The 24,928-nt window shown below is 42.4% G+C and overlaps 1 protein-coding gene and 1 long non-coding RNA gene across 2 annotated transcripts; one reads left to right on the forward strand and one right to left on the reverse strand.

Moving 5' to 3' along the window:
• The first annotated feature begins 3,848 nt into the window (after positions 1 to 3,848).
• LOC129038423 (uncharacterized) lies at positions 3,849 to 20,308 on the forward strand. Its single transcript, XR_008503146.2, has 5 exons — positions 3,849 to 3,963; positions 4,601 to 4,730; positions 18,762 to 18,852; positions 19,654 to 19,794; positions 20,223 to 20,308. It is a non-coding gene; the product is annotated as an uncharacterized LOC129038423 (long non-coding RNA).
• On the reverse strand, positions 8,355 to 23,049 carry SERPINB9 (serpin family B member 9). The gene is made up of 7 exons (XM_054491386.2): positions 22,917 to 23,049; positions 20,184 to 20,361; positions 15,776 to 15,913; positions 15,112 to 15,229; positions 13,211 to 13,353; positions 11,664 to 11,819; positions 8,355 to 10,460 (listed from the first exon to the last, which is right to left on the reverse strand). Exons 2-7 carry the CDS (start codon positions 20,349 to 20,351, stop codon positions 10,053 to 10,055), a joined length of 1,131 nt encoding a protein of 376 aa, XP_054347361.2. The 5' UTR covers positions 20,352 to 20,361; positions 22,917 to 23,049; the 3' UTR covers positions 8,355 to 10,052.
• Between the last annotated feature and the right edge of the window lie 1,879 nt (positions 23,050 to 24,928).

A 24,928-nucleotide genomic window follows, 5' to 3' on the forward strand; every position in this document is an offset into this window, starting at 1 on the left:
TACCTTGAAAACCCAAAGGACTCCTCCAGAAAGCTCCTAGAACTGGTAAAATAATTCAGCAATATTTTCAGATATGTGATTAATGTACACAAGTCAGTAGCTCTTCTATACACCAGCAGCGACCAAGCAGAGAATCAAATCAAGAATTCAACCCCTTTTACAATAGCTGCAAAAAAACACAAACAAACAAACAAAAACCTTAGGACTATACCTAACAAAGGAGTTGAAAGACCTCTCTACAAGGAAAACTAAAAAAAACTGCTGAAAGAAATCATAGATGACACAAACAAATAGAAACACATCCCATGCTCATGGATGGGTAGAATCAATATTGTGAAAATGACCATACTGCCCAAAGCAATCTACAAATTCAATGCAATCCCCATCAAAATACCACCATCATTCTTCACAGAGTTAGAAAAAACAATTCTAAAATTCATATGGAACCAAAAAAGAGCCCACATAGCTAAAGCAAGACTAAGCAAAAAGAACAAATCTGGAGGCATCACATTACCTGATTTCAAACTATACTATAAGGCTATAGTCACCAAAACAGCATGGTACTGGTATAAAAATAGGCACATAGACCAATGGAACAGAATAGAGAACCCAGAAATAAACTCAAATACTCACAGCCAACTGATATTCGACAAAGCAAACAAAAACATAAAGTGGAGGAAAGGACACCCTTTTCAACAAATTGTGCTGGGATAATTGGCTAGCCACATGTAGGAAAATGAAACTGGATCCTCATCTCTCACCTTATACAAAAATCAACTCAAGATGGATTAAGGACTTAAACCTAAGACCTGAAACTATAAAAATTCTAGAAGATGATATTGGAAAAATCCTTCAACACATTGGCTTAGGCAAGGATTTCATGACCAAGAACCCAGAAGCAAATGCAATAAAAACAAACATAAATAGCTGGGACCTAATTAAACTAAAGAGCTTTTGCACAGCAAAAGGAACAGTCAGCAGAGTAAACAGACAACACACAGAGTGGGAGAAAATCTTCACAATCCATACATCTGACAAGGGACTAATATCCAGAATCTACAAGAAACTCAAACAAATTAGCAAGAAAAAAAGAAACAGTCCCATCAAAAATTGGGCTGGCATGAATAGACAATTCTAAGGCCAAGTGCAGTGGCTCATGCCTGTAATCCCAGCACTTTGGGAGGGCGAGGCAGGCAGATCATGAGGTCAGGAGTTCGAGACCAGCCTGACCAACATGGTGAAACCCCATCTCTATTAAAAATACAAAAATTAGCTGGGTGTGGTGGCATGTGCTTGTAATCCCAGCTACTCAGGAGGCTGAGGCAGGAGAATCGCTTGAACCTGGGAGGCAGAGGTTGCAGTGAGCAGAGATTGTGCCACTGCACTCCAATCTGGGTGACAGAGCGAAACTCCATCTCAAAAAAAAAAAAAAAGAAAAAGAAAAAAAAAAGTTCAACATCACTAATGATCAGGGAAATGCAAGTCAAAAGCACAATGTGATATCACCTTATTCCTGCAAGAATGGCCATAATCAAAAAATCAAAAAGACATTAGATGTTGGCATGGATGCGGTGATCAGGGAACAGTGCAGTGATCAGCGAACACTTCTACACTGCTGATGGGAATGTAAACTAGTACATCCGCTATGGAAAACAGTGTGGAGATTCCTTAAAGAAATTAAGGTAGAACTACCATTTGATTCAGCAATCCCACTACTGGGTAGTGGGATTCCCTCTACTCAGAGGAAAAGAAGTCATTATTCGAAAAAGATACTTGCACATGCATGTTTATAGCAGCACAATTCACAATTGCAAAAATCCTGGAACCAACCCAAATGCCCATCAGTCAATGAATGGGTAAAGAAACTGTGAGATATATCTATATATATAGATACATATCTATATATATATATATATATCAGCTCTGCATACTGGACACCTCATTTTTTATTTTTTATTTTATGTGAGCAAGAAATAGATTTCCATTGTGTTACACTATTGAGACTGCAGGCTTATGTTGTAGCAGCTAGGATTACCTAAATTTACTTTTAGGAAAGACTTCTCTGCAAGGAATGTGGAGAATGGGTTGGAGGAGGCAAGAATATATATATATACATATATATATACATTCCATCATATATATATGATGGAATACTGCTCAGCCTTAAAAAGGAATGAATTAACAGCATTTGCAGTGACCTGGATGAGATTGGAGACAATTATTCTAAGTGAAGTAACTCAGGAATGGAAAACCAAACATCATATGTTCTCACTGATATGTGGAAGCTAAGCTATGAAGACACAAAAGCATAAGAATGATACAATGAACTTTGGGGACTTGGGGGGAAGAGTGGGAGGGGGATGAGGGATAAAAGACTACAAATATGGTGCAGTGTATACTGCTCAGAGTGGTGGGTGCACCAAAATCTCACAAATCTCCACTAAAGAACTTACTCATGTAACCAAATACCACCTGTACCCCAATAACTTATGGAAAAATAAAGAAAATCCTGTTGCAACACTATTCAGAAAAAAATGTGACCTCTCTTTGTCTTTCCAGCCAAAGATTAGAAAGTTGGATGTTATCTCAAACCTTAGGTCAATGACAAAAGCCACTGTGGATATTTGGCTTGTGTGATTAGCCTTCTGTAGGCAGAGCTGGCTTCAGGAGCCTGTGATCTGTGTAGTTCCCAAAGACTTCGCCCTCAGGAGGGCTCACCCTGGAGTTGATGCGCTGCTGTTGGTGTCCTAAAATTCTAACAAGGGGCCTGTCATTTGCATTTTGGGCCTCATAAGTGATGCTACTGATCCTGGTGCTAGGTGTGGAGGGTACAGCTATGGGGAAACTGCCCTCAAGTTCACGATCACGTGCAGGCAGATGGGTGAACAGCTCATGTTAGTTCAGTGCACCAAATGTTTCTGCTTCAAAAAAATTAAGTACACAGGCGAAGTAAGTATCCCTGGCAAAAGTTAGTGAGGGTTAGCCGGTGATATGGGGTGTGTGGCTGGAGGAGATTCGTGGAGGGGGAAGAGTGGAAAAGAAGGGATTTCCAGGTAAAAGTTGGAAAATGCAAAGCCCAGAGGTAAGAGAGAGTATGGAATAATCAGGAAACTCCAAATAGTTCAGTGAGTTTGGAGTTGAGGGCTGCAGTGGAGAAATGGCGAAGGTGGGAGAGGAGAACCAGTTAAATCAGGAGCTGCCTTGTTAGCTCCTATAAAGGAGTTTAATCTTTATCCTCAAAGCAATAGGAAACTACCAAGGCTGATCATAAGACCCAGGTTCTCTCCCTAGGCAGGCAGCTGGACCACATGTTCTAGGTTCCTTGCAATCAGGTGTGGACCTGAAACTGAGTTCTCACCAGTGGCATGCAGGTAGATGTGATGCGGTCCAAAACCAGGTGTGGCCCTCTACACTCTTTCTTCTTCTGCAGCATCCTTAGAAGGCATTGGTGAATGCTTGTGGATCCTAGGTCTCTGAATCACCACCTGAAACAATCATTTTTTATTTTATGTGAGCAAGAAATAGATTTCTATTGTGTTACGCTATTGAGACTGCAGGTTTATGATGTAGCAGCTAGGATTACCTAGATTTACTTTTCGGAAAGACTTCTCTACAAGGAATGTGGAGAATGGGTTGGAGGAGGCAAGAAGAGGAAGGAAGACAGGCGAGAATACAATGTGTTGGAGTCAACTGAGTGATTGCTATAGGAAACCTGTAGGCAGTATCAAAAGGTGCTATTTAAATTTCCATGACAGAGTGACAGGGGGAAGAAGGTGTCTCATTGTCCAGCTTGGGTAACGGCACGGATTGTCTTGCCTTTCAGTTTAATGCAACTGATAATTCATAAGGAGCAGAAGACACTGAGTAAGGTGTCCAGTATGCAGAGCTGACGAAGTGAACTTGATCCCTGCTCTGGTGAATCCAGTCCTAGAGCTGAAAAATTAAACAAGGTGTGTTGGGAAAGTGGGTAATAATCTTGGCTTTGGATACATTGAGGTAGAGATACTTGTGTGTCCAAATGGAAGGATAGGATGAGCAAGCAGAGATTTGGGTCTGGAGCTCAGGAGAGAGATCTGAAGTCTGGGCTGGCAATCAGGTCATTGATGAGGGCCAGACCAATTTGGGAGAAAGTGGACGAAAGAAGACTCAGGCCAGCCCTGCAAGGGACAGCAATATTTAAAGCACGGGCCAGGGAAAGGGCAGGACAATGAGACTAAGCAAGAGAGGCCAGCAAGGTAGAAGGGAGATCAGGACCCAAAGCAAAAAGTGTTTCTTAAGGAAGAAGTCTCCAAAAGGGTCAAATATTGCCCAAAAATCAGGTTTCTATTGAACTTAGGAACAAGGAGGGTGTTGGTGAGCATTTATTTCGTGTAATGGTGGAGCACAAACCAGATTGGAGTTGGCTGAGTAAGGAGTAAACAATCACAAAACCTGGAAGCTAAAAGATTCATAAATTTGACTACATAAAAACTCTTCTTTTTAATTTCACATGGTGAAAATACTGTAAACAAGATAAAATACAAAAAACAATCTAGGGATATATTTATGATTCATTTCGTAGACAAAAGGCTAATCTCTTTCTTACCTTTTTTTTTTTAAGAGATGGGGGCCTCACTACATTGCCCAGGCTGAAGGGCATTGGCTATTAACCAGCACAATCATAGCACACTACAGCCTCCTGGGCTCAAGCAGTCCTTACGCCCCAGCCTCCAGAACAGCTGGGACTACAGGTACGTGCCACTGTGCTCGGCTTAATTCCTTGAATATAAAAAATGCTTCTACTCATCTATGCATACTAGACCTACACTCCTGAAGAAAAATATGGGTGAAGTATATGAAGTCAATTCACAGAACAGGAAATAAAAACAGCTCTTAAACATAAGAAAAGGCAGAAATAGACTTTATTCATGAAAAGAGGAAGTCAATGTTCAAATGCCATTCTCATTAAAAACTCTTATAAAAACCAAGGATAAACAGATATTTTCAAAAACCATTTATATGGATTTTATTTCAATTTCAATACCATGTCACTTAATATTAGACATGTGGTTGTATAATGGAGTTCTTTCTTTAGATTATGTGCAGACTACAGAATTAGATTTTCCTTGTTAAAATTTTAAATATTACAGAAATATAGAAGGCAAAAAATGGAAGGTTTTTTCCCACATCTCCTTCCCCAAACCTATCTCAGAGACAACCTCTGTTAGCAATGAAAAAGTATCACCTTTTAAATCTCTTCCCATAGATTCGTATACATAAATTTACATACACAGGGTTTCATTCACATAAATGAGATCATATTATACCCATTGCATTGCCAGTTACATTTTTCACTTAATTTGTTTTCATAGTGTTTTACAAGAAGTGCATTTGAACCTATTGTGATTTTTAAAAATTCTGCATATTAGTTCATACTATAAATTAATTAAATTCTTCTCCTATTGAAGGAAAAATTAAAATTGAATTAATTACACTTCATTTTCTTTGTTTTTTCCCTCCCTCCCTCTCTACCTTCTTTCCTTTTTCTTTCCTTTTTTGCTATTCAAAAATAATGCTAACTGTACACTTAGAAATGGTTAAGATGGTAAATTTTGTTTTTCTTTACCACAATTTTTTAAATTACCCTGCAAAAATCCCTTTAAAAATACTACAGGGAAAACCTTAACATATCTAAGCATGTATGCAAATACTTATGTAGATCAGACATCTAAAAGTGAAATGCTGGCCCAAAAAGAATGTCCATTTAAAATGGAAAGGCTGCCCACTTCCTTCCAAAAACCCTTAATCCACATTCCCACACACAATGTAAGGATGCCTGTTTTCTCATATGCTCACCAATACTGGATATTATCAACCTCTAAATTAAAACAGAGAGCGGAACAAGAATTTCTGTCATGATTGTGCACTCTGTGTGTCTTGGTTCATTTGTGTTGCTATAAAAAAAAACACATACATGAGGCTGGGTAATTCACAAAAAGAGGTTTATTTGGCTCACAGTTCTGCGGGCTGTACAAAAGGCATGGCACCAGCATCTGCTTCTGGTGAGGCCTCAGGCTGTTTCCACTGATGGCAAAAGGTGAAGGGGAACTGCCATGTGCAGAGATCAGAAGGCAATAGATCAAAAGCACGAGACAGAGGGCAGGTGTCAGGCTCTTTTTAACAACCAGTTCTCAGGGGAACAAATAAAGCCAGAACTCACTCATTACCTCGAGGATGGCACCAAGCCATTCATGCCCCCATGATCCAAATACTTCCCATTAGACCCCACCTCCAACATTGGGGATCATGTTTCAACATGAAATGTGGGGGGACAAATATCTAAACCACAGAAAGTTGTCTCCTGCCTGGGTAATGCAAAAAAGACAAAGACAAAACAATAAACAAAAAACAGACACTAGGGGTGTATCACTTAGAAGGATGTCCTCTTTCTTATTTGCATATACCGTTACATACGTAGTAAAGATCGTTTGCCTGTTGCATAATCATATAGCAGAAACTCAGATGATTTACTGAAAATTCTTAAATTACCAAAAGACTATACCAAATTGGTCATGCACAAGATTATAAACTTCAATGGTTTACTTATATGCCATCCATAATCAGGTCGGGGGAAATGCTCTTGTTTAAAATTGTTACTAAAATTTAGAAATAACCATAACAAGAGAAAAAAGATGTGTAGGACTTATATTGAAAAAAACTCAAAAAAAAAAGGTTTTAATAAAAGTAGTATAGAAAAAGGCTTGAATAAATGGAGACTCTTCTAATTTTCCTTAATGAGATGACTAAACATTGTAAATACATCAGTTTACCCAAGTAATTTATATGCTTAATATCATGCTAATCCTTCCCCCCAAAAAACTCAAAGTTAAAAAAATTACTTTGGGTATTAAAAAATTATTCTAAAGTTCACCTAGAAGAATAAAGATGGAAAAATAGGAATGAACACTAGGGAAAAATAGATTTACAAATAATATCCAGAAATTGGCTAATAAATAAAATTATGCTTTCTCCTGAATGTCAATAATACAAAATCAAATTCCATGTGAATTAGTTAAATCATTACAAAAATAAAAGTTTAGAAGAAAAAAATATTTTATTTTACTACTTTATGAATGGAAAAGTACTTCTAAGAATGGAAGTGTCAGAAATCACAAAGGGAAAATCTAGGTTTGATTATAGAGGAAAACAAAACGCTGTTTATTAATGAAACATCATAACAAAATTTAAAAGGCAATACAAGAATGAGAGAAAATATAAAACAGAGGGATATCTTTAATAGGCAGATATGTAAAAATGAAGCAGAAAAGTAGGTGTGTGAATGACAGTTCATAGGTGAGGAAATTCAAGAGCCAATAAATGCATAAAACACTTTCACCACTAATAAAAGAAATGCAATAAGTATCTGCATATGATACATAATGTTGCAGATGTTTATAATTTACATAAAAGATACTGAACTAGGGCTGGGCTCAGTGGCTCATGCCTGTAATCCTAGCACTTTGGGAGGCCAAGGTAGGTGGATCGCTTGAGGCCAGGAGTTCAAGACCAACATGGCCAAAGTGGCGAAACCCCGTCTCTACTGAAAAATACAAAATTAGCCGGGTGTGGTGGTGGGTGCCTGTAGTCTCAGCTACTTGGGAGGCTGAGGCAAGAGAATTGCTTGAATCCAGGAGGAGGAGGTTGCAGTGAGCCCAGATCATGCCACTACACTCCAGCCTGGGTGACAGAGTGAGGCACTGTCTCAAAAAAAAAAAAAAAAAAAAAGATACTGAACTAGGCACTTGACATCCAAGATGTCCACTTGGCCCTTTTCTAAGTGTACTTCACTTTCTTTTCATTCTTCCTCTAAAGCTTTTTAATAAACTTTCACTCTTGTTCTAAAAACAAACGTCTTTCATCTCATTTTTTACTCAGCATTATCTATCAAAGGGACTGGATGTCCCATCTAGTTTGTACTTTAGTTTCTAGCTCATTACACAGGAAATGCAAATAAAAAACACAATGAGATACCACTTCACACCCACTAAGATGGCCATAACTTATTTTTTTTTAAAAAAGGAAAAGGAAAATAATAAGTGTTAGTGAGGATGTGGAGAGAAATTGGAATTCTCATACATTGCTGGTGGGAATGTGGAATGGTTCAACTGCTGTGGAAAACATTTTGTCTGTTCTTCAAAAAGCTAAACATAGAATTAACACATGACCCAGCAGTTCCACTCCTAGATATATAACCAAGAGAATGCAAAATAGGCATTCAAACAAATACAGGTACACAAACATTCATAGCAGCACTATTCCCAATAGCCAAGTCGGAAACAACCCAAAGTCCATCAATCAATGAGTGGATAAATAAATTGTGCTATAAACACATAATACAATTTTATTTGGCCATAAAAATGACGTGTTGATACATGCTACTATGTAAATAAATCTCAAAAACTTGTACTAAGTGAAAGAAGCCAGACACAAAAGGTCTCATACAATTCGATTTATATAAAATATCAAGAATAGATAAATCCGTAGAGACAGAAAACAGACTGGTAGTTGCCGGGGGCTGGAGGAAGGAAGGAATGGAGAGTATCTGCTTAATGGGATGGGGTTTCCTTTTAGAGGAGAAAATTTTTTTTGGAACTTTAAATAAAGGTGGTGGTTACACAACATTGTTAACAATACTAAGTGGCACTGAACTCACTTTAAAATAGTTAATTTTATGTTATGTGAATTTTACCTCAAAAAAAAAAACTCAGTGATATCCAACCATTAAAAATATAAGTTACATAGCTCATATATAATCAACTTACTTATTACTGCACTATGAGGGGCACCCAGATATGTAAGACAGAGTCCCAACCCTTGGTTGTTGGAGGACTATCTAAGGATACAGAGATTAATAAAAATAAAAGAACTACCATGAAAGAAGTGCCCTCCAAGTACAAAGAGAGTTCAAATATGTACATCTGGTTGCGGAGAAAGGAAAAACTTCTCAAAGAAGAATTTGAAATGAGCTTTAAGGGTTGAATGGAATTTTTACTGTTAGACTTAGAGGTAGAGAAATACAATATCATAAAGAAAGATGTGATCCCTACAAGAGGATTACATGGTAAGCTGAAAGACATTAAACAGTCCAACCTGGTCGTTGTCAAAGCTATATACGTTGGGTACAGAATTGAAGACCAGGTGTCAAAGGAGGATGGCTCTGTCCCCTTTGTGACCTCAGTGCCTAATGCAGTGTTTGGTGCATGCTTGGTGATTGGTAAATCTCAAAGAAAAAGATAAAATATAGCCGGGGGCAGTGGCTCAAGCCTGTAATCCTAGCACTTTGGGAGACCGAGGTGGGCAGATCACGAGGTCAGGAGATCGAGACCATCCTGGCTAACATGGTGAAACCCCATCTCTACTAAAAAATACAAAAAATTAGCTGCGTGTGGTGGCGGGTGCCTGTAGTCCCAGCTACCCGGGAGGCTGAGGCAGGAGGATGGCACGAACCTGGGAGGCGGAGCTTGCAGTGAGCGGAGATCGCGCCACTGCACTCCAGCCTGGGCAACAGAGCAAGACTCCGTCTCAAAAAAAAAAAAAAAAAAAAAGATAAAATATAAATGTACATTTTAAAACCTTTTTTAAAAGGCTAAGCACCAGGAAATCTATAAAATAGTAGCAATATCTAGCACCATTTATTACCACTAAGGCAGCAGGTTAAAGAATGTATTCGCGGTATCAGGAAAGCACAGGGTCGCCAGAGTGAATTGCATGTGGAATTCTAGAAAAACTTTGCTTGCCATCCTATGGGATTTGGACTGCAATTTTAATACAACAGGGAATCATTATGGTCTATTTTCTCAAGATTCTGATTAAGTAGCATAAATGAGTGGTCAGTATGGAAGAGCTGAGTGTGGAGCATCATGAACTCATGCTGGCAAATCATGAGGGCAGACAGGTAAGGAATCTGCCCTCATCTTTGCACTTGGCTTTCTAGGCCCATCCTCTTGGAGCTGTAGTGGGGATCTGGGGACACAGCAAGAGGGAAATGGCCGAGTGCACAGTAAGTGCACCCTTTATGGAGATGAGAACCTGCCACAGAACAGAAGGCTGTTGGCTCTGTTGTGCCTGATGAAGAAAAGGAAAGGGTGGTCAGCACAGAACCTGGGGCCAGATTCCATGCAGCACTCTGCAACCACGAAGCAACTCGAGGCTGCCGCTGCCTCGGTGCCTTCTTCATTCACCTCCACAAAACTCTTGTGCACGAACTTGGACAGACACAGATCTCTCTCCACTGACATTGCCGACAAGTCAGCCTTGCCCTGTTGGAAGGCATCAACAATTCCCAAATGCCGAAGCACAGATTCCATGTCATAATGCTCTTGCAGTTTAAATTTTGGAAGGAGAACTTCAACCTCAGTACTCTTCATACAGTCTGGCTTGGTCCAGGCTGTGAGTTTCTCAAAAGTGAGACTTTTTTCCACCTGAAAGACCAGAATTAGACTTTAAGATTCCGACTTCAGTGCACATCTACAAGCGCACAGGCACTCACACAGTTCCCTTCCTCCTCTTGCACGTACTTGTTTGTTCACATAGGATCAGTGGCCCCTTCATCTTTCAGAAGCTTGTGAGCACTCTTACTTGTCCTATGTCCCATGTGCCACTTCCTTGACAAGGGGGAGAGACACCAAGCAGCCAGAGGCAGGAAGGCTGTGGCTGTCCTCTCCTTATCCAACAACTCAGAGACATCTTGTATTGTGACAAGTGTTAATGCCCAGGCGACTATGTTTTTTTTCAAACATAGTCTTTTTAAAGACAACAAACCATTGCTAGTAAAGAAAAGGATTGGAAACGAAAGGGCTCTCAGTGTGAGCCACTCTAACAAGATTATCTGCCCCAGGTGAGATTCTGCATAGTTTCTGGAGCATAGTTTCAGGAAGGTGGGCAGAGGGACAGCCAATGGCTGCTGCACACACAGACCTCTTAAGTCATGGGGTTCCACTGCCTGCCATTTGCCATGGTTGACTCTCTCACCCCGGGGATCCATGCTGAAAGGAAGCCGAGTGCCTGGATGTGCCCTCAGAGGCTGCCTCTGGTCCCACTCTCTGAGGACTGGACTTCACACCTCCCTGGATGCCCCCTCCTAGCCTTGTTAGGTGAAAGTTAAGACTTCCTCATTCTCTGTTTCAGGTTCATAGACTTTAAAAGCATAATGCTAAGAATGATGATTATAATAATGGATCACATTTGTAGAGAGTTTACTAGTTGCCAGGCAATGTGGTAAGCTTGTTACCTGAATTACCCACATTTTATCCTCATCATAACTCTACGAGGCAATAACCCTAAGCAGTCATTTATGCTTTTAGAGTTAAAAGTCTGCCACTCATCAAACTAGCAGGATTTTTATAAGCTTCCTCCTACCTGATTTATTTTAAAAGGCATTTTAACCGCCCCCCACCCCTTCTAGCGATGAAAAAACAGAGGACTGAGATGTGTAGTTTGGCAGATCACGCAGACAATATTGGGAAAAGTCAGCCTTGAACAAAAGTTCGATCCCAACGCCAAGTGCCTGCACAGTGTGCGTCTGCCGCATCGCCAACTCGGAAGGTGAATATAAGAGGTGGAAGTGGCGCTCGAGTTCTGCCCTCAAAGATGTCCCTCGGTTCTTCCCGTAGCCCGGGTCTTACCGTGCTGAGCTCCACGCCGTCATCAGGCAGCAGCACCAGCAGGCTCAGCTCCTTCCCGGCGTAGGGCAGCTCCAGCAGCTGCGCGCGCACCTCGCCCAGGTGGGCGAGCTTAAACGTGGCCTCCTGATACATCATCTGCACCGGCCTTTGCTCCTCCTGGGGGAGGGATTATTGAAAGACGCAATTAAAAGTTTCAAAAGGGCTGCAAGTTGCCTCCAAGAGTGTTTTCAGCACCTGTGATGGAAACCGCCACATTCATGCCCCAGTTAACACACACACACACACACACACACAAGTCAACCAGTTCCTTCCTATCATCATTGCAAGCAGACACAGTACCACCCTGGGAAAGGTTTTGTTCTGCAAAATAAAATGTGATACCCTACATTTTCCAGAGGAGAAAGATGTTTCTCATTTAAATTGTGCTCAGCAAATAGATCTAAGAAAACAATATAATCAAATGATATTAAATACAAATTTGTTTTGATTTAATTAGAAAAAAATGTGTATTGTTTTTCCTATTTATCCAACCCAACATATGAGAAAAAAATCATAAAGTGGGATGAAACTTACAGTTCCACAACAGCATGACAGGGAGTATAAGTGGATACACTCTCAGAAAGAGTAACGACCTACATATGTAGTAATGTATTTTAACCCAATCTTTTCAATTCTGATACTCTAAGGAAATGACTTTTTTAAAATACAGAAGAGGCATACGCACACAGAAGTTCAGCAAAGTATTACATTTATTAATGTAATACTTTTAAAAATTGATACAGATCATTTATTATAAAAATTAAAATAGTTCTAAAACCAGGGTTAGAAGAATTCTCCTCCCACCCTTTGCAACTAGAGAACTAATTTTTTTAAGTTAAAGTACACCTTACAAAAATGCAGGAGGGTTACCTGCTTTCGTTTTTTCATTGCATTAAAATGGTATCTTTTTAGGGGGTGGAGGATTTGGCAAATTATTCTAATGCTTGCCTTAATTAAGTTTTACTTCAATGTCAAAACTAAGGTCTTTGTCATGAAGTTTTAATATTAAAAAGCTGTAAATGCTGAATTAATGATAGTTAACAATTCAAATCAAAACTTACTTTAATTTTAAAAATAACTAATTAAAGACACATGTTTTCACCTTCTCTCCCTCTACCCTGCCCCGTACTGCCTCTCTCTCCCACGTATCACACTACCTTAATGCTTTTTTTTTTTTTTGCTTTCTAGCCAAGTAAATTGGGCTTATAGGAAGATCTTTAGTTTCCAAAACTAGGTGGCAGCAATGGTTTGAGAAATTATCAAAGGCAGTTAAGAACAGTGATAAAACACTACATATACTATATATATATATATAAAATATATATATATGCAGCAAATATCTTTTACTCCTTCGGTTTTTTTCTACTGAGTTAAGAAATTCATTCAGAATTACTTTAAGTTTCAAATTCCTTTTGGCTTACACTTATGTCACTTACGCTTTCACAAAGTTAAATCTTTCCATTCAACTTCTCCATCAAACTAGCAGGATTGTAAAAAGCTTCCCCCACCTGGTTTATTTTAAAGGGCATTTCCCTTGTGTATGTTTCGTCAAACGATTCATTCCACTTTCCTTTGAAGTAGATGGCATTGACAAGAACCAGTCTGGTTTCTGCATCAATTGAGCTACCCGGCAACAACTCTTCAATTTTACCTTTCAAGAAAAGTAGAGACTACATTCAGTTGCTTTTTATAAGAACCTGATACATTCGATGATCCTGGATTATTAGTTGAGAAGCCAACTTCTGTTTTCAAATTTGCCGAGTTTGGGTTGTCACGTAGAGAAATAAAAACAGCACATATGAGTGGTATTCATGATTACTGACACCAGGATTACTGACAAGTTGAGGATGGTGAAAGACACCTAAGTCACTCGAGGAAAGCAGGTTGGTAGAAAGTAGAAAAATTACACCAGGTTGGAGAACAAGACCAGCAGGAAATGTGATAGGCTGAAGGGGTGTTTGTCTCACGTGGTTAACTGGAGTGTTCGATCCAACCCTTCATGATCACACCCAGTTCTAACATTCTGTGACTACACATGGACATGTCAGAAGCAGCCAGAATGGACGGCGCAAAGCGGGAAGAGCTGACACTGAGCACATGGAGAGTTTCCAGAAGCTTTTGGAGGAGATATTCCTGCTGAATCCCCTCAACAAAGCACTAGGCATCCCTGGAAAAGAGGATGTGGGCAAGCAAAGATCACCCCTTCTTTCCCTGGAGATCAAGTGGTACTGTTTCAATGAACTGAGGGCATCCCTGCTAACTCACTGCCTCAAGAGAGCATCCGTGGTAAATACTCCAAGCAGGAATGTGGGAAACAATTGCTGAGACCTTAAGCGAAGAACGTCTCCCATTCTTTACTGTCTCATTTATTCACAGCAATGGAAATGTTCCTAGTGGTACTAAGCATAATTGGCGCAGGAGTCTGAATGGTTCATCAGACCATCATTGGTCTTGGGTATTTTCAGTCTGTGGAACTGATCAGCCCTGAGGGGGGGTCTGCAGTTAACCAATCAAATGTAGGCTTATCAAGTCAAACTAAAGGAGCTTAAGTGGAAGACATGAAAAGTCAGAAGTGACCTTAGCAGGTAAAGGTAATAGTGATGGAGGTCCCCCAGAACCTAGGAAGAGGCAGCCCAAGTGTATACCTCAGGCAAGATCTGTCCATCAATCTCCTTCTCACAGAGACAATGGAGTCACCTGACATGTGAATGTTACAGGCCAGGGAGAGTATATTTTAATGTAAGTTATTAAACTGGAAACCTAGCCTGAGATTCTTTGGACATTTGTTTTTTTGTTTGTTTTTTGTTTTTGAGAGAGGCTGGAGTGGAGTGGCATGATCTCAGCTCACTACAACTTCTGCCTCCCAGGTTCAAGTGATTCTCATGTCTCAGCCTCCCATGCAGCTGGGATTACAGGCATGGGCCACCACACCTGACTAATTTTTGTATTTTTAGTAGAGATGGGGGTCCTGCCATGTTGGTCAGGCTGGTCTCGAACTCCTGACCTCAAGTGATACGCCCACTTCGGCCTTCTAAGTTGCTGGGATTACAGGCGAGAACCACCGTGCCTGGTCCTCTTTTGACATTTGTATCAACTACTCTGGTCCTGGGAGAACAGACAAAAGTAAATCTCTGTTGCTGAAAACCTGAATGTCTAATCAGAACCTTTATGAGTCCATCAAGGTTCAGTATGCCAGGAGGCCCTGCCAGTCAACACTACTCTGACCATCTGAAACACCCGTGAAATTAGAGGGGCGGAGTGGAGAGGTGGAGGTGGGTGAGGCGAGAGAGAAGGAGGGATAGGAGGGAGAGCAGGAGGAGGGAGGATATAAAAGGAGGGAAGGAGGAACAGGAAGAGCTTCAGGAGGAGGAGGGGTTGGGAGGAAGGTGGAATAACTTGTCATTCTGACCTTCGGTCTTTTTTGAGACCCAGGTGTTGATGTGTTTCCTGGACTCTTCTGCAGCTTTCATAAAGGAAAGCTCCTTCAGCTCAGCACGGTAGAATTGAAGACAGGATTCCTTAAACGTCTTTGGAGAGAAAAATGTTCAGTGAGGCTGCATTGCTAAATACAAATGTTAGCAAACTTCCAAAAATTCTAAATATGTTATCTTTTTTTAATAAAAAGAATACACGTAACTCTTTAAAAGTGATCATATGAAGATATGTTAAAATATCAGAGTTTGTGAATAGGTATGTATTGAACCCTGAATAACCAGAAATGAACTTGAGAATTTTACCTTTCAATTTTACCTTTCAAGAAAAGTAGAGACTACTTTTGCAATACTAATGCAAGGTATAATTATAGAATTGTGGTCTTTAAAAAAAAAAAGAAGTTTAGGCTGGGCGTGGTGGCTCACATCTGTAATCCCAACAGGCAGGAGGATCACTTGAGACCAGGAGTTTAAGACCAGCCTGGGCAACGTAGTGAGACCCCATCTTAGAAAAAAAAAAATAGTGCAATTTTTTTTAATTGGTTAACATAAATTTCTCAATTTCTCTAGGGTCTTTCTCCCAGACTGTATATCACCAGGTATGTTGAATACAACTTTTATTGTTCTATTGATTCAACTTACTGAGAGGAATTGACAAGTTTTCTCTCCAAAGAGCCTGTTGGCCGTTCTCAGCAGGTACTGTGTGCCAGGCTTGTTCACTTCAGTGAGAAGCAACTGGAAACCCCGATGAATGTCTTCCTCTGTGTTTAAAGACAGTGCCTGTTGTGAAAAATAATTTTAAAAGTTATCAAGATAGCTCTTTGATGGATGGGGAGAGGAGAGAGAGGGGACAGAAAACAGGTGAGTAAAAGATGTAGCCATCCTGCCTGAATGGATCTCGCTCATTTGAAGATGAGTAACACAAACAAAATGACAAGGGTGAGAAAAGCTCAGAAAAGAGGTTGTGATAAAATCTTGCATCCAAAGGAAAATATAAATGCACCCTAAGTGGTGGGGAAATTACCTCTACAATTTATAGTAAAAAAAAAAGATGCAGTTAAAAAGTTAAAAGCAGAAAAAATGCAAGGAAAAACAGACAGAAATACAATCATCAGAATCCTCAAAAGGAAACAAGGATATTAAATGAGCAATGTGATTAATAAGACAATAACACAGTTATTAAAATTGTACCCTATAGGGACTATATGTGTGTGTATTACTTAAGTAGTTCAAAAACTATAACACATATTGGGCCATAAGAAAAGTCTCAAAGTCTCAATACATTCTGAAATACAGAATTATATAGATTATATTCTCTAACTTCAATGTAGTAACAAAAAATCAGCATTATAAATAAAATGCCAACAAAATGAAAATGACCTACAAAATATTACTGAAAACACTTTTCTAAATAATTAACTCTTCAAAGTAACAATTAAAATACTCTTCTAGGCCAGGCACAGTGGCTCATGCCTGTAATCCCAGCACTTTGGGAGGCCAAGGCAGGAGGATTGTTTGAGTCCAAGAGTTTGAGGTTAGCCTGGGCAACATTGCAAGATCCCATCTCCAATTAGCTGGGCATGATGGTGTGTGCCTGTGGTCCCGGCTACTTGGAAGGCTGAGATGGGAGGATTGCTGGAGCCCAGGATGTTGAAGCTGCAGTGAGCTGTGATCAAGCTGCTGCACTCCAGCCTAGGAGACAGAGCAAGACCATGTCAAAAAAAAAACCAAAAAAACCTCTTCTAAACAAATATTTAAAATATTCTTCTAGGCTGGGCACAGTGGCTCATGCCTGTAATCCCAGCACTTTGGGGGGCTGAGGCAGGCAGATCACTTGAGGTCAGGAGTTCAAGACCAGCCTGGCCAACATGGCAAAACCCTGTCTCTACTAAAAATATGAAAATTAGCCGGGTGTGGTGATGCTTGCTGGTAATCCCAGCTACTTGGGAGGCTGAGGCAGGAGAATCACTTGAACCCAGGAGGCGAAGGTTGCAGTGAGCCAAGATCATACTATTGCACTCCAGCCTGGGCAACAGAGCAAGACTCCTTCTCAAAAAACAAACAAAAAATATTCTTCTAAATAAGTATACGACACATGATTTAGAAAATAATCAAAATATGGGTGATATATATTAGACCAAAGAGTCTGGCGAAAGATAAGTTAAAACATAGCATTGTTTTCAATATTACCAAGAAAGTAATAAAATGCTAAAACTTTAAAATCATTATGTTAGAAAAGATACAGAAAAACTCCTAAGGAATTTTGGGACAAACACAAAATGATCAATGAATCCAAGAGCTGGTTCTTTAAAAGAAAACACACATACATACAAAACAGACAGCCACCCACCACATGTAAGGAAAAGCACGCCAAAGGAAAGTTATATGTGAAAAAGAGGTTACAGCAACACAAACAAAGGGAATGTTAAAACAAAAACTCTATGTAATTATTTTCAGTAAAGTACAGATTATAAGTTACCAAATGCCAGTCAAAAATATGAATACTAGCCAGGCATGGTGATGTGTGCCTGTAATCCCAGCTACTCGGGAGGCTGAGGCAGGAGAATCACTTGAACTTGAACTCGGGAATTGGAGGTCGCAGCGAGCTGAGATAGCACCACTGCACTCCAGCCTGGGTGACAGAGCGAGACTCTATCTCAAAAAACAAAACAAAACAAACAAACAAAACAAACAAAAAACAGAATCTATCAGTCACAATGAATGAACAAAAAAAAAAGAGGGAGAGAGAGAGAATTACTTCTAAAAAGGCTTAGATGATCTTTTGAGGGATTTTTTTTTCTAATATTCAAGCAATTTCTATTTCTCATGCAATACACACTGTTCTATGACATAGAAAAAAGAGGAAGCTACTAAATTTATTTCAGACAGCTCATAGACTGTTGATAAGAAACCCTGTCAAAAATAGAACAGAACCAAAAGCTAAGACCAATTTCACCTAAGGCTGTGACACCACTATTACTATTCACAGCCAACACATGTTGAGCACTTGCTTTACATGGACTGTCTCACTGAATCCTCACATTAGCTGAAAAAACATTTATAAAAGTAAAGATACCATATAATCACCAAAGTACAAAATGTCAAGTGAAAATGGGGCAATAGGGCCGGGCGCGGTGGCTCATGCCTGTAATCCCAGCACTTTGTGAGGCCAAGGCAGGTGGATCACGAGGTCAGGAGATCGAGACCATCCTGGCTAACACAGTGAAACCCGGTCTCTACTAAAAATAAAAATTAGCTGGGCGTGGGGGCGGGCACCTGTAGTCCCAGCTACTCGGGAGGCTGAGGTGGGAGAATGGTGTGAACTCGGCGGGTGGAGCTTGCAGTAAGCTGAGATTGCACCACTGCACTCCAGCCTGGGCGACAGAGCAAGACTCTGTCTCAATAAAAAAAAAAAAAAAAAAAGAACTAGGACTGGAGGAGGATGCTTTATATTATCAAGGGTGGTTGTCTCTGTTTGATGGATCCATAGGGATTTTGTTTTCCTCCCTTCTACTTTTATTTTTTTAAAAATTTTTATAGTGGACTTTTACCAGTTATATAATGAAAGAAAAATAAATAATTCTTTAAAATATTTCTGCTGCCATTAATGCTTCTCTGCGTGTTACAGGTAGCAACGTGTACTCAGAATGTTTTGTGTCTCATGAGCATCCAGTTGAACACTGGAGCCATGGAGAGAGCTCAGTCTCACAGCTAAGAAGGTACCCAGACAATTTTGGTGCTCTCAAAAAAGCTTTCTATAAGGGTTTATCAGTGAGCCTAAAACATAGAAAAAGATCATAAAGATTTCAGCATAAGGAACTTCAGAATCAAAATGGAGTCACTAATGTTAAAAAAACAAAACCAAAAACCTTTGACAAACAGACAGTGAGGGCCATGAAGAGAGGGTTCTCACGCTCGAATGCCTGATAACAAAACTATCACAAAGGACTCTGTAAAAACCTACACTCATGCACAAAGGCCATCACAGCCTTACACAACAAAATACTTGTGCAAGGACGTCTACCCAGGAACTCCCCGTCCAACCTCACACTGGCATCACCTTCGTTATTGATCTTTTTGCCAAAAATAATTATTTCAAAGGAATTATGTAATCCTCTTTACTTTTTCCTTTAAAAATCTTAGTGTTATTTCACCTCCCTGAATATGCACATAGCTCGCCATGGCATGCGTATTTTCATTGCAATGCCCTATTTCCAAATATATATATCTTTTAGAGAGCCTCTCTGTGGTTATTATTAAGGCTGGTAGCCTTTACACATAAACCTTCCCTTCTTCACACAAGGAGCTGGGAAATTATTAAAATGAGTAATTCACTATTGAAAAGCGTCATCAAAGAAAAAGACAGTCATATTGAACAAAGGACAACTGCCATGATGAAGGTGTGTCCAGGGGCCTGCGCTCAGGGATGACGCAAGTTTTCGGTTTCATCTCAGGTGTCTGTCTCCTCTCCTTTCCACAAACGTCTGGGGACAAGCACTGATCTTGAATCATTTCCACAGGTTCTCTGAGTGTTGGTGAGACAGAGCTGAGCAGTACCTGCACAGTGTGCAGCTGTAACTAAGCACTTGCCCTAGAATCCTTCTTGCAAATTTCTGTTGATGCTCTCCCTGAGCTGTTGGTACAGAAACAACTTGAAACAGGTATTAACTTTCCTTACCAATGAAAGTTTATAGTTACAAAGTCTCTTGCTCCAAAAAAGAGGTAGGTCTTTGCAACTTATGTTTTAAATAATTTCAGTGTCATTTTCTAAAGAAAGATTCTGCGCTAGGACAAGACAGCTTGGATGGTGTTTTCCAAGGGATTAACCAAGGAAAGTTTCCCCCAAATAAATCTCGGTGGAGCAGAGTTCCGCCTCCCTGCCCTGCCCTGCTTCTTCCCCAGTGGACCCCCGTCTCCCTGAAATGGCCAGTGCACACTCGGGCCCCAGTCCTGCCCTCCTTTGTCAGTGGCTCTGGAGTGTGAGTATGAAGCTGGTGACAGAACACGCAGCCCAGGCCAGTCCCTGCTCCTGGGGGACGGGCAAGCTTACCTGGGCCATCTGGGTTGCGGTGTTTCCCTTTGCCCCTAGAAGAACCATGGCCAGGGCGGAGGAGATGCTCACAGGAGAACAAAACACGTTGTGCGAAGGGTTATCTTGACACAGTATCTTTAAAAGGCGTATGGCAAAATTACCACTTGCATTAGAAAGAGTTTCCATGATGCAGCGCCTGGAAGTGAAGAATAAAGAGAAATGCAGTTTCCACACCCCCTGAATGTTACTGACCTACTTACTACAGGGCAATTTTGGAATTGTACTTTTTGTTTTCTTCTCAAAGTTCATAAGTATTTTAAATTGGAGAAAATTTTATTTTCTGTTAGTCTCCGGCCAAAAATTAAAAGTGCAAATGTTAAGGTAACTAGCTAAGTGTGGTGATGGCAGCAGCTTAAACCAGCAATAGCAACAGAACTGGCTCGCCTGCGGAGCTCTCTCTCTCTCTCTCTCTCTCTCTCAAACACACACACACACACACACACACACACTCACACAGAGCTGGAAGCAGTGAACTCCAATTCTTTCCGTAAGGACCAGATCGTCCCATCTGAAGAGGAAAATGCTGTTCTTATTCTTGCATGCATTTACAAAGAGTCCTTGTGAGATTTTCAACTGGGCACCAGCCTGGGGCCTCCCTGTCATTCAGCTGATACACAAAAGACACTGAGATGCTGAATCTGACCCAGAGACAGACAGCTGTGAGGCAAGGAGCCGTCAACCGCGGAGGCAAGTGAGTGCCTCCCGGACAGCCAGGGTGGAGCCACTCTGCTCCCAGTCAGCCAGCCTGCCCCAGGCCCACACAGCCTGACATCCCAGTAACTCCATTCAGAGCTCCTGCCCATCACTAGCTTCTGGACATCATGTGACCCTTGAACACAGAGTGGGACTTAGACAATTGTGTGTTGTTTTTGCTTCGTTTTGTTTTGTTTTTATTGTGCTTCCTAACTCAGAAACATCTATTTGGGAGCTTTACTCATTACTCCCAGCAAAAGCCATGAGTGTAGATTGTGCATGAGAGGAAGGAACTGATCCCTGCAGAACGCCAGAATGGAAAGGCAAGAAACAGCCCAAGGTGAGGAGTAAAACAGGCGAGAACAAGGAGGTGGAGCCTGTGAAGCCCATGGAGGCCAAAGTGTGAATGTGAGGGGGTGGGTCTCTTGGCCACAGGTCTGGAACAAAATGAACCCCCACCCCCAGGCTGCAGTTCCCGGTGCACTTGGAAATGAGACCCTGACTCCTCCAGGTGAGCCTGGGAGACCTCCCTGACTCCTTTCCATTTCCCCCTCCTCCCCCACACCCATCCCCAAGGCCTGCCCTCTACGCCCCACATTTCTTCCCACTTCGGATCCTGTGTCTGGTCTAATGCCCAGGCCCCCTCCCGAGCCTCTGGTCTCCCTAGAGCCGCTCCCCACTGTCGGGACACCTCATCTGTGCTCCCCAAAACGCCACACAAAGCACTGAAGAGCCTTGGACAATGAACACAACCCACTACCCCAGCCACCACCACGCCACAGCCACACAGCACCTCAGAAAGCGGTGTCTTAATCCTCTTGTCCTTCCTCCTAAATCTCCCGGGGCCCTTAGGATTCGCTCAAAGCCACCTTGTTAAAACGGTTTCTTCTCCACCTGCCCCCTCCCTTGATCCAGCCTCACTGAGGTCACAGCCTCCACCTCTGGCCATCCTGAACCCCTCCCAAAGTCACCTCTTCTCAAACACTGTTGGTCCCCCTTAGAAGGCCCCATGTCCATCACGGGATTAATTCCACTCGCCCTCAAACACCGCGGCCCGGAGGCTGATTCCCACCCTGGAGGAGGTTCTCTTGACCCCGCCGGCGCGACCCTCCCCAGCACGACCCTTCCTCCCGAAGGTGATTCGTCATCTTGCTGGCGGTCCCCACAGACCGCAGGGCCTGCAGGTGAGGGCTGAGCCTGGCTCCGCGGATCCTCAGGACCCCATTCGTTTAGCTGAATTATTGAAAGAATTAACATGGATAAGAGTGCTCAGATTTGAAACTCGAGACTGGTGGCTTTACTTTGTTGTTGGTGGTGGTGGTGGTTTTTTTGTGTTTTTTGCTTTTTTGTTTTGAGACGAGGTCTTACTTCGTCTGCCAGGCTGGAGTGCAGTGGCGCAATCCCGCCTCCCGAGTTCAAGTGATTTCCCTGCCTCAGCACATAGATGACATTATTACAGGCGTGGGCCACCATGCCTGGCTAATTTTTGTATTTTTAGTAGAGACCGGTTTTCACGACGTTTGTCAGGCTGGTCTCGAACTCCTGATCTCCAAGGATTCGACCGCCTCGGCTTCCCAAAGTTCTGGGATTACAGGCGTGAGCCACTGCGCCCGGCCGAGACTGGTGACTTTAAAGGACAGTGAAGAAGCAGGACAGACTTCATCCTGCGGATCCCAGAGCAGAGGAGAGCAGTGAGAAAACAGGACTAGCAGGTGGGGAGGAGGCTGCAAAGGAGGGCTTCGGCCAGGGAAGGGCAGCAAGGAGACATCCTGGAGGGAGGCGTCCGCGCTAGCTGTGGGCCGCCAAGGCGGAGACCGGCTGCGCGCTCCAAGGCACCCCCAGAGACCGTTGTTGACCCCACCGAGAAGGCACCGCCTCCCCGGGGAGCTTGGCTGAGCGACCTCTCCTGTCCCCCGGTCCCATCTCTCGGTGGCAGCCGGGGGCTTGAAGCTCGCCACTCCCGTGCTCCACCCCGGCCCTGCGCGGGGACGCCCTCACCTGCCACCTAGTCCAGCGCTGCCGCCGTCTCCGTGCCGCGCTCCGAGCCTGGACGCCGATCCCCGAGGCGCAGTACCGGGCCCTGCTGCTGCGCTCGCCGCGGGCTCCCGCTGGGGCCTCTGGAGGCACCGCTTTTATACCGCAGGTTCGGGCGCCTCCCACGCTTTCTGCCTTTAGGCGGAGCCTGGCGGGACCAGCGGGGGCGGCGCGCGTGGTGGCCAAGGTCAGAGCTAGGAGCAGGGTCAGGTCAGGGTCCCCCCATTCCTCCCGGGCCAGGGCGATGTCTGCGAATGCTCCCGCCAGTCTGAGGCCAGCTGGGTTCCCAAGGCGCGCGCCCGGCCTCGCCGACCCCAAGGGCCAGGGCCGCTTCGGGATCGGGTTCTGAACATGACGGCCCAGAGAAGTAGGTTGGGAGCCTGGGGTGCCCAGGGCCTCCGCGCCAAGAAACAAGGGGTCTGCGGGAAAGGAGACAGAGCCTGGAACCCTGGGCTTTTCTACTTAAGGAAGCGAAGGTCGGGTGACAGCCAAGCTGCATGTTCCAGTGGGAAGGCCCCATGGGTCTGTGTTCCACGCCTCTTGTCATGAATATGGGGGATTCACTTAGAACCAAAGCATTTGTTCCAGGTCCCACCACTAACTAGAGCTAGTCCTGGGCCCAGAACCAGGCGTCCTCACTCTTAGTACCCGAGCCCTTCTCTAGCCACAGGTGTTTGGGCTGCGGTGTGGTGTAAGCAGCCCCATTTTCCCGCAAAGTAATGGGAAGAGACACTGAGTCACACGGGCTCAGGACACTCCTTGTGTCCTCTATCAGGGGGTCCAGAGGCAGGGACTCGGGGGAGTTGATGCAGCAGTTCGTGATGTCATCAGATATCCCCCCACCCCCTTCCATCTCAGGCTGGACTCAATTGGAAGCATTTCATGTTGGCACGGTGACGTCCAGAGGAAGGGAACAGACAAATGGCTCTCTCTGGAGCACGGAGCGTCGCCCAGAAGCCGTGCCCTCCTGTTTCAAATGGACCAGAATTAGAGCTTTCTCCTGAGGGCCTGAATTAGGGAGAGGCAAGCCAGGTGCCTAAGGCACAAAATTTCAGGAGGGCCACACGCTTAGGTGCCAACCCTGCATTTGCGCGGCCCTGAGAATCAGAGCCTCCTTCAATTTGACACCCTAGGTGCCTAGCTTGTTTTTTAAAATAAGACCTTTATTAAAAGACAATTCATGGACCATAATATTCATCCTTTTAAAGCATACAATTCAATAGTTCTTGGTATATTGACAAAGCTGTCCAACTCTCACCACGATCTAACTCCAGAAGGTTTTCATCACCCTAAAAGGAACGGTGATACCCATTAGCAATTATTCTCCATTTCCTCCTTCCCACAACCCCTGGCTTCTGGGAGAGGCTCCGTCCTCCAGATTTATTTTCTGGCCCTGGGGATTGACGGACTGTGAAGATTTCATGCAAATTGAATCATACAATATGTGGTCTTTCGTGACTGCCTTCTTTCACTTCAAGGGTCATTCTTGATGGTTCTAGGTAGCATTTGTCAGTACTTTATTTTTATAACTGAATAATACTTATAAAAATATTATAAAATCAAAAGGGAAATTAGAATGTATTTTGAAATTAATAAAAAATGAAAATAAAAACATCAAAATTTATAGGATGTTATTAAATCAGTACTTTGGGGAAATTTTACAGCATGAAATGCCTATATTAGGAGAGGAGAAAGGCTTCAAATCAATGACCTCAGTTTCTACGTTCAAAAACTAGAAAAAGTATAAATACGTTGAACACAAAATCAGTAGAAAAGAAGAAATAATAAAGATTAGAGAATAAATCAATGATATAGAAAACTTTATAATGATAGAGACAATTGATTAAACAAAAAGCTGTTATTTATTTATTTATTTATTCATTTATTTATTTTTTTTTTTGAGGTGGAGTCTTGCTCTGTTGCCTAGGCTGGAGAGCAATGGCGTGATCTTGGCTCACTGCAACCTCCACCTCCCA

This window comes from Pongo pygmaeus, chromosome 5 (genome assembly GCF_028885625.2).
Source record: "Pongo pygmaeus isolate AG05252 chromosome 5, NHGRI_mPonPyg2-v2.0_pri, whole genome shotgun sequence".
In the NCBI taxonomy this organism is placed as follows: domain Eukaryota; kingdom Metazoa; phylum Chordata; class Mammalia; order Primates; family Hominidae; genus Pongo; species Pongo pygmaeus.

Coding starts and splice junctions, on each gene's coding strand:
- SERPINB9 (XM_054491386.2), bottom strand. CDS start 20,351: ATGGAAACTCTTTCTAATGCAAGTGGTAATTTTGCCATACGCCTTTTA. Junction 15,230..15,775: donor AAACTTGTCAATTCCTCTCA/GTAAGTTGAATC, acceptor TTCTCTCCAAAG/ACGTTTAAGGAATCCTGTCT. Junction 10,461..11,663: donor ACGGCGTGGAGCTCAGCACG/GTAAGACCCGGG, acceptor CTGGTCTTTCAG/GTGGAAAAAAGTCTCACTTT.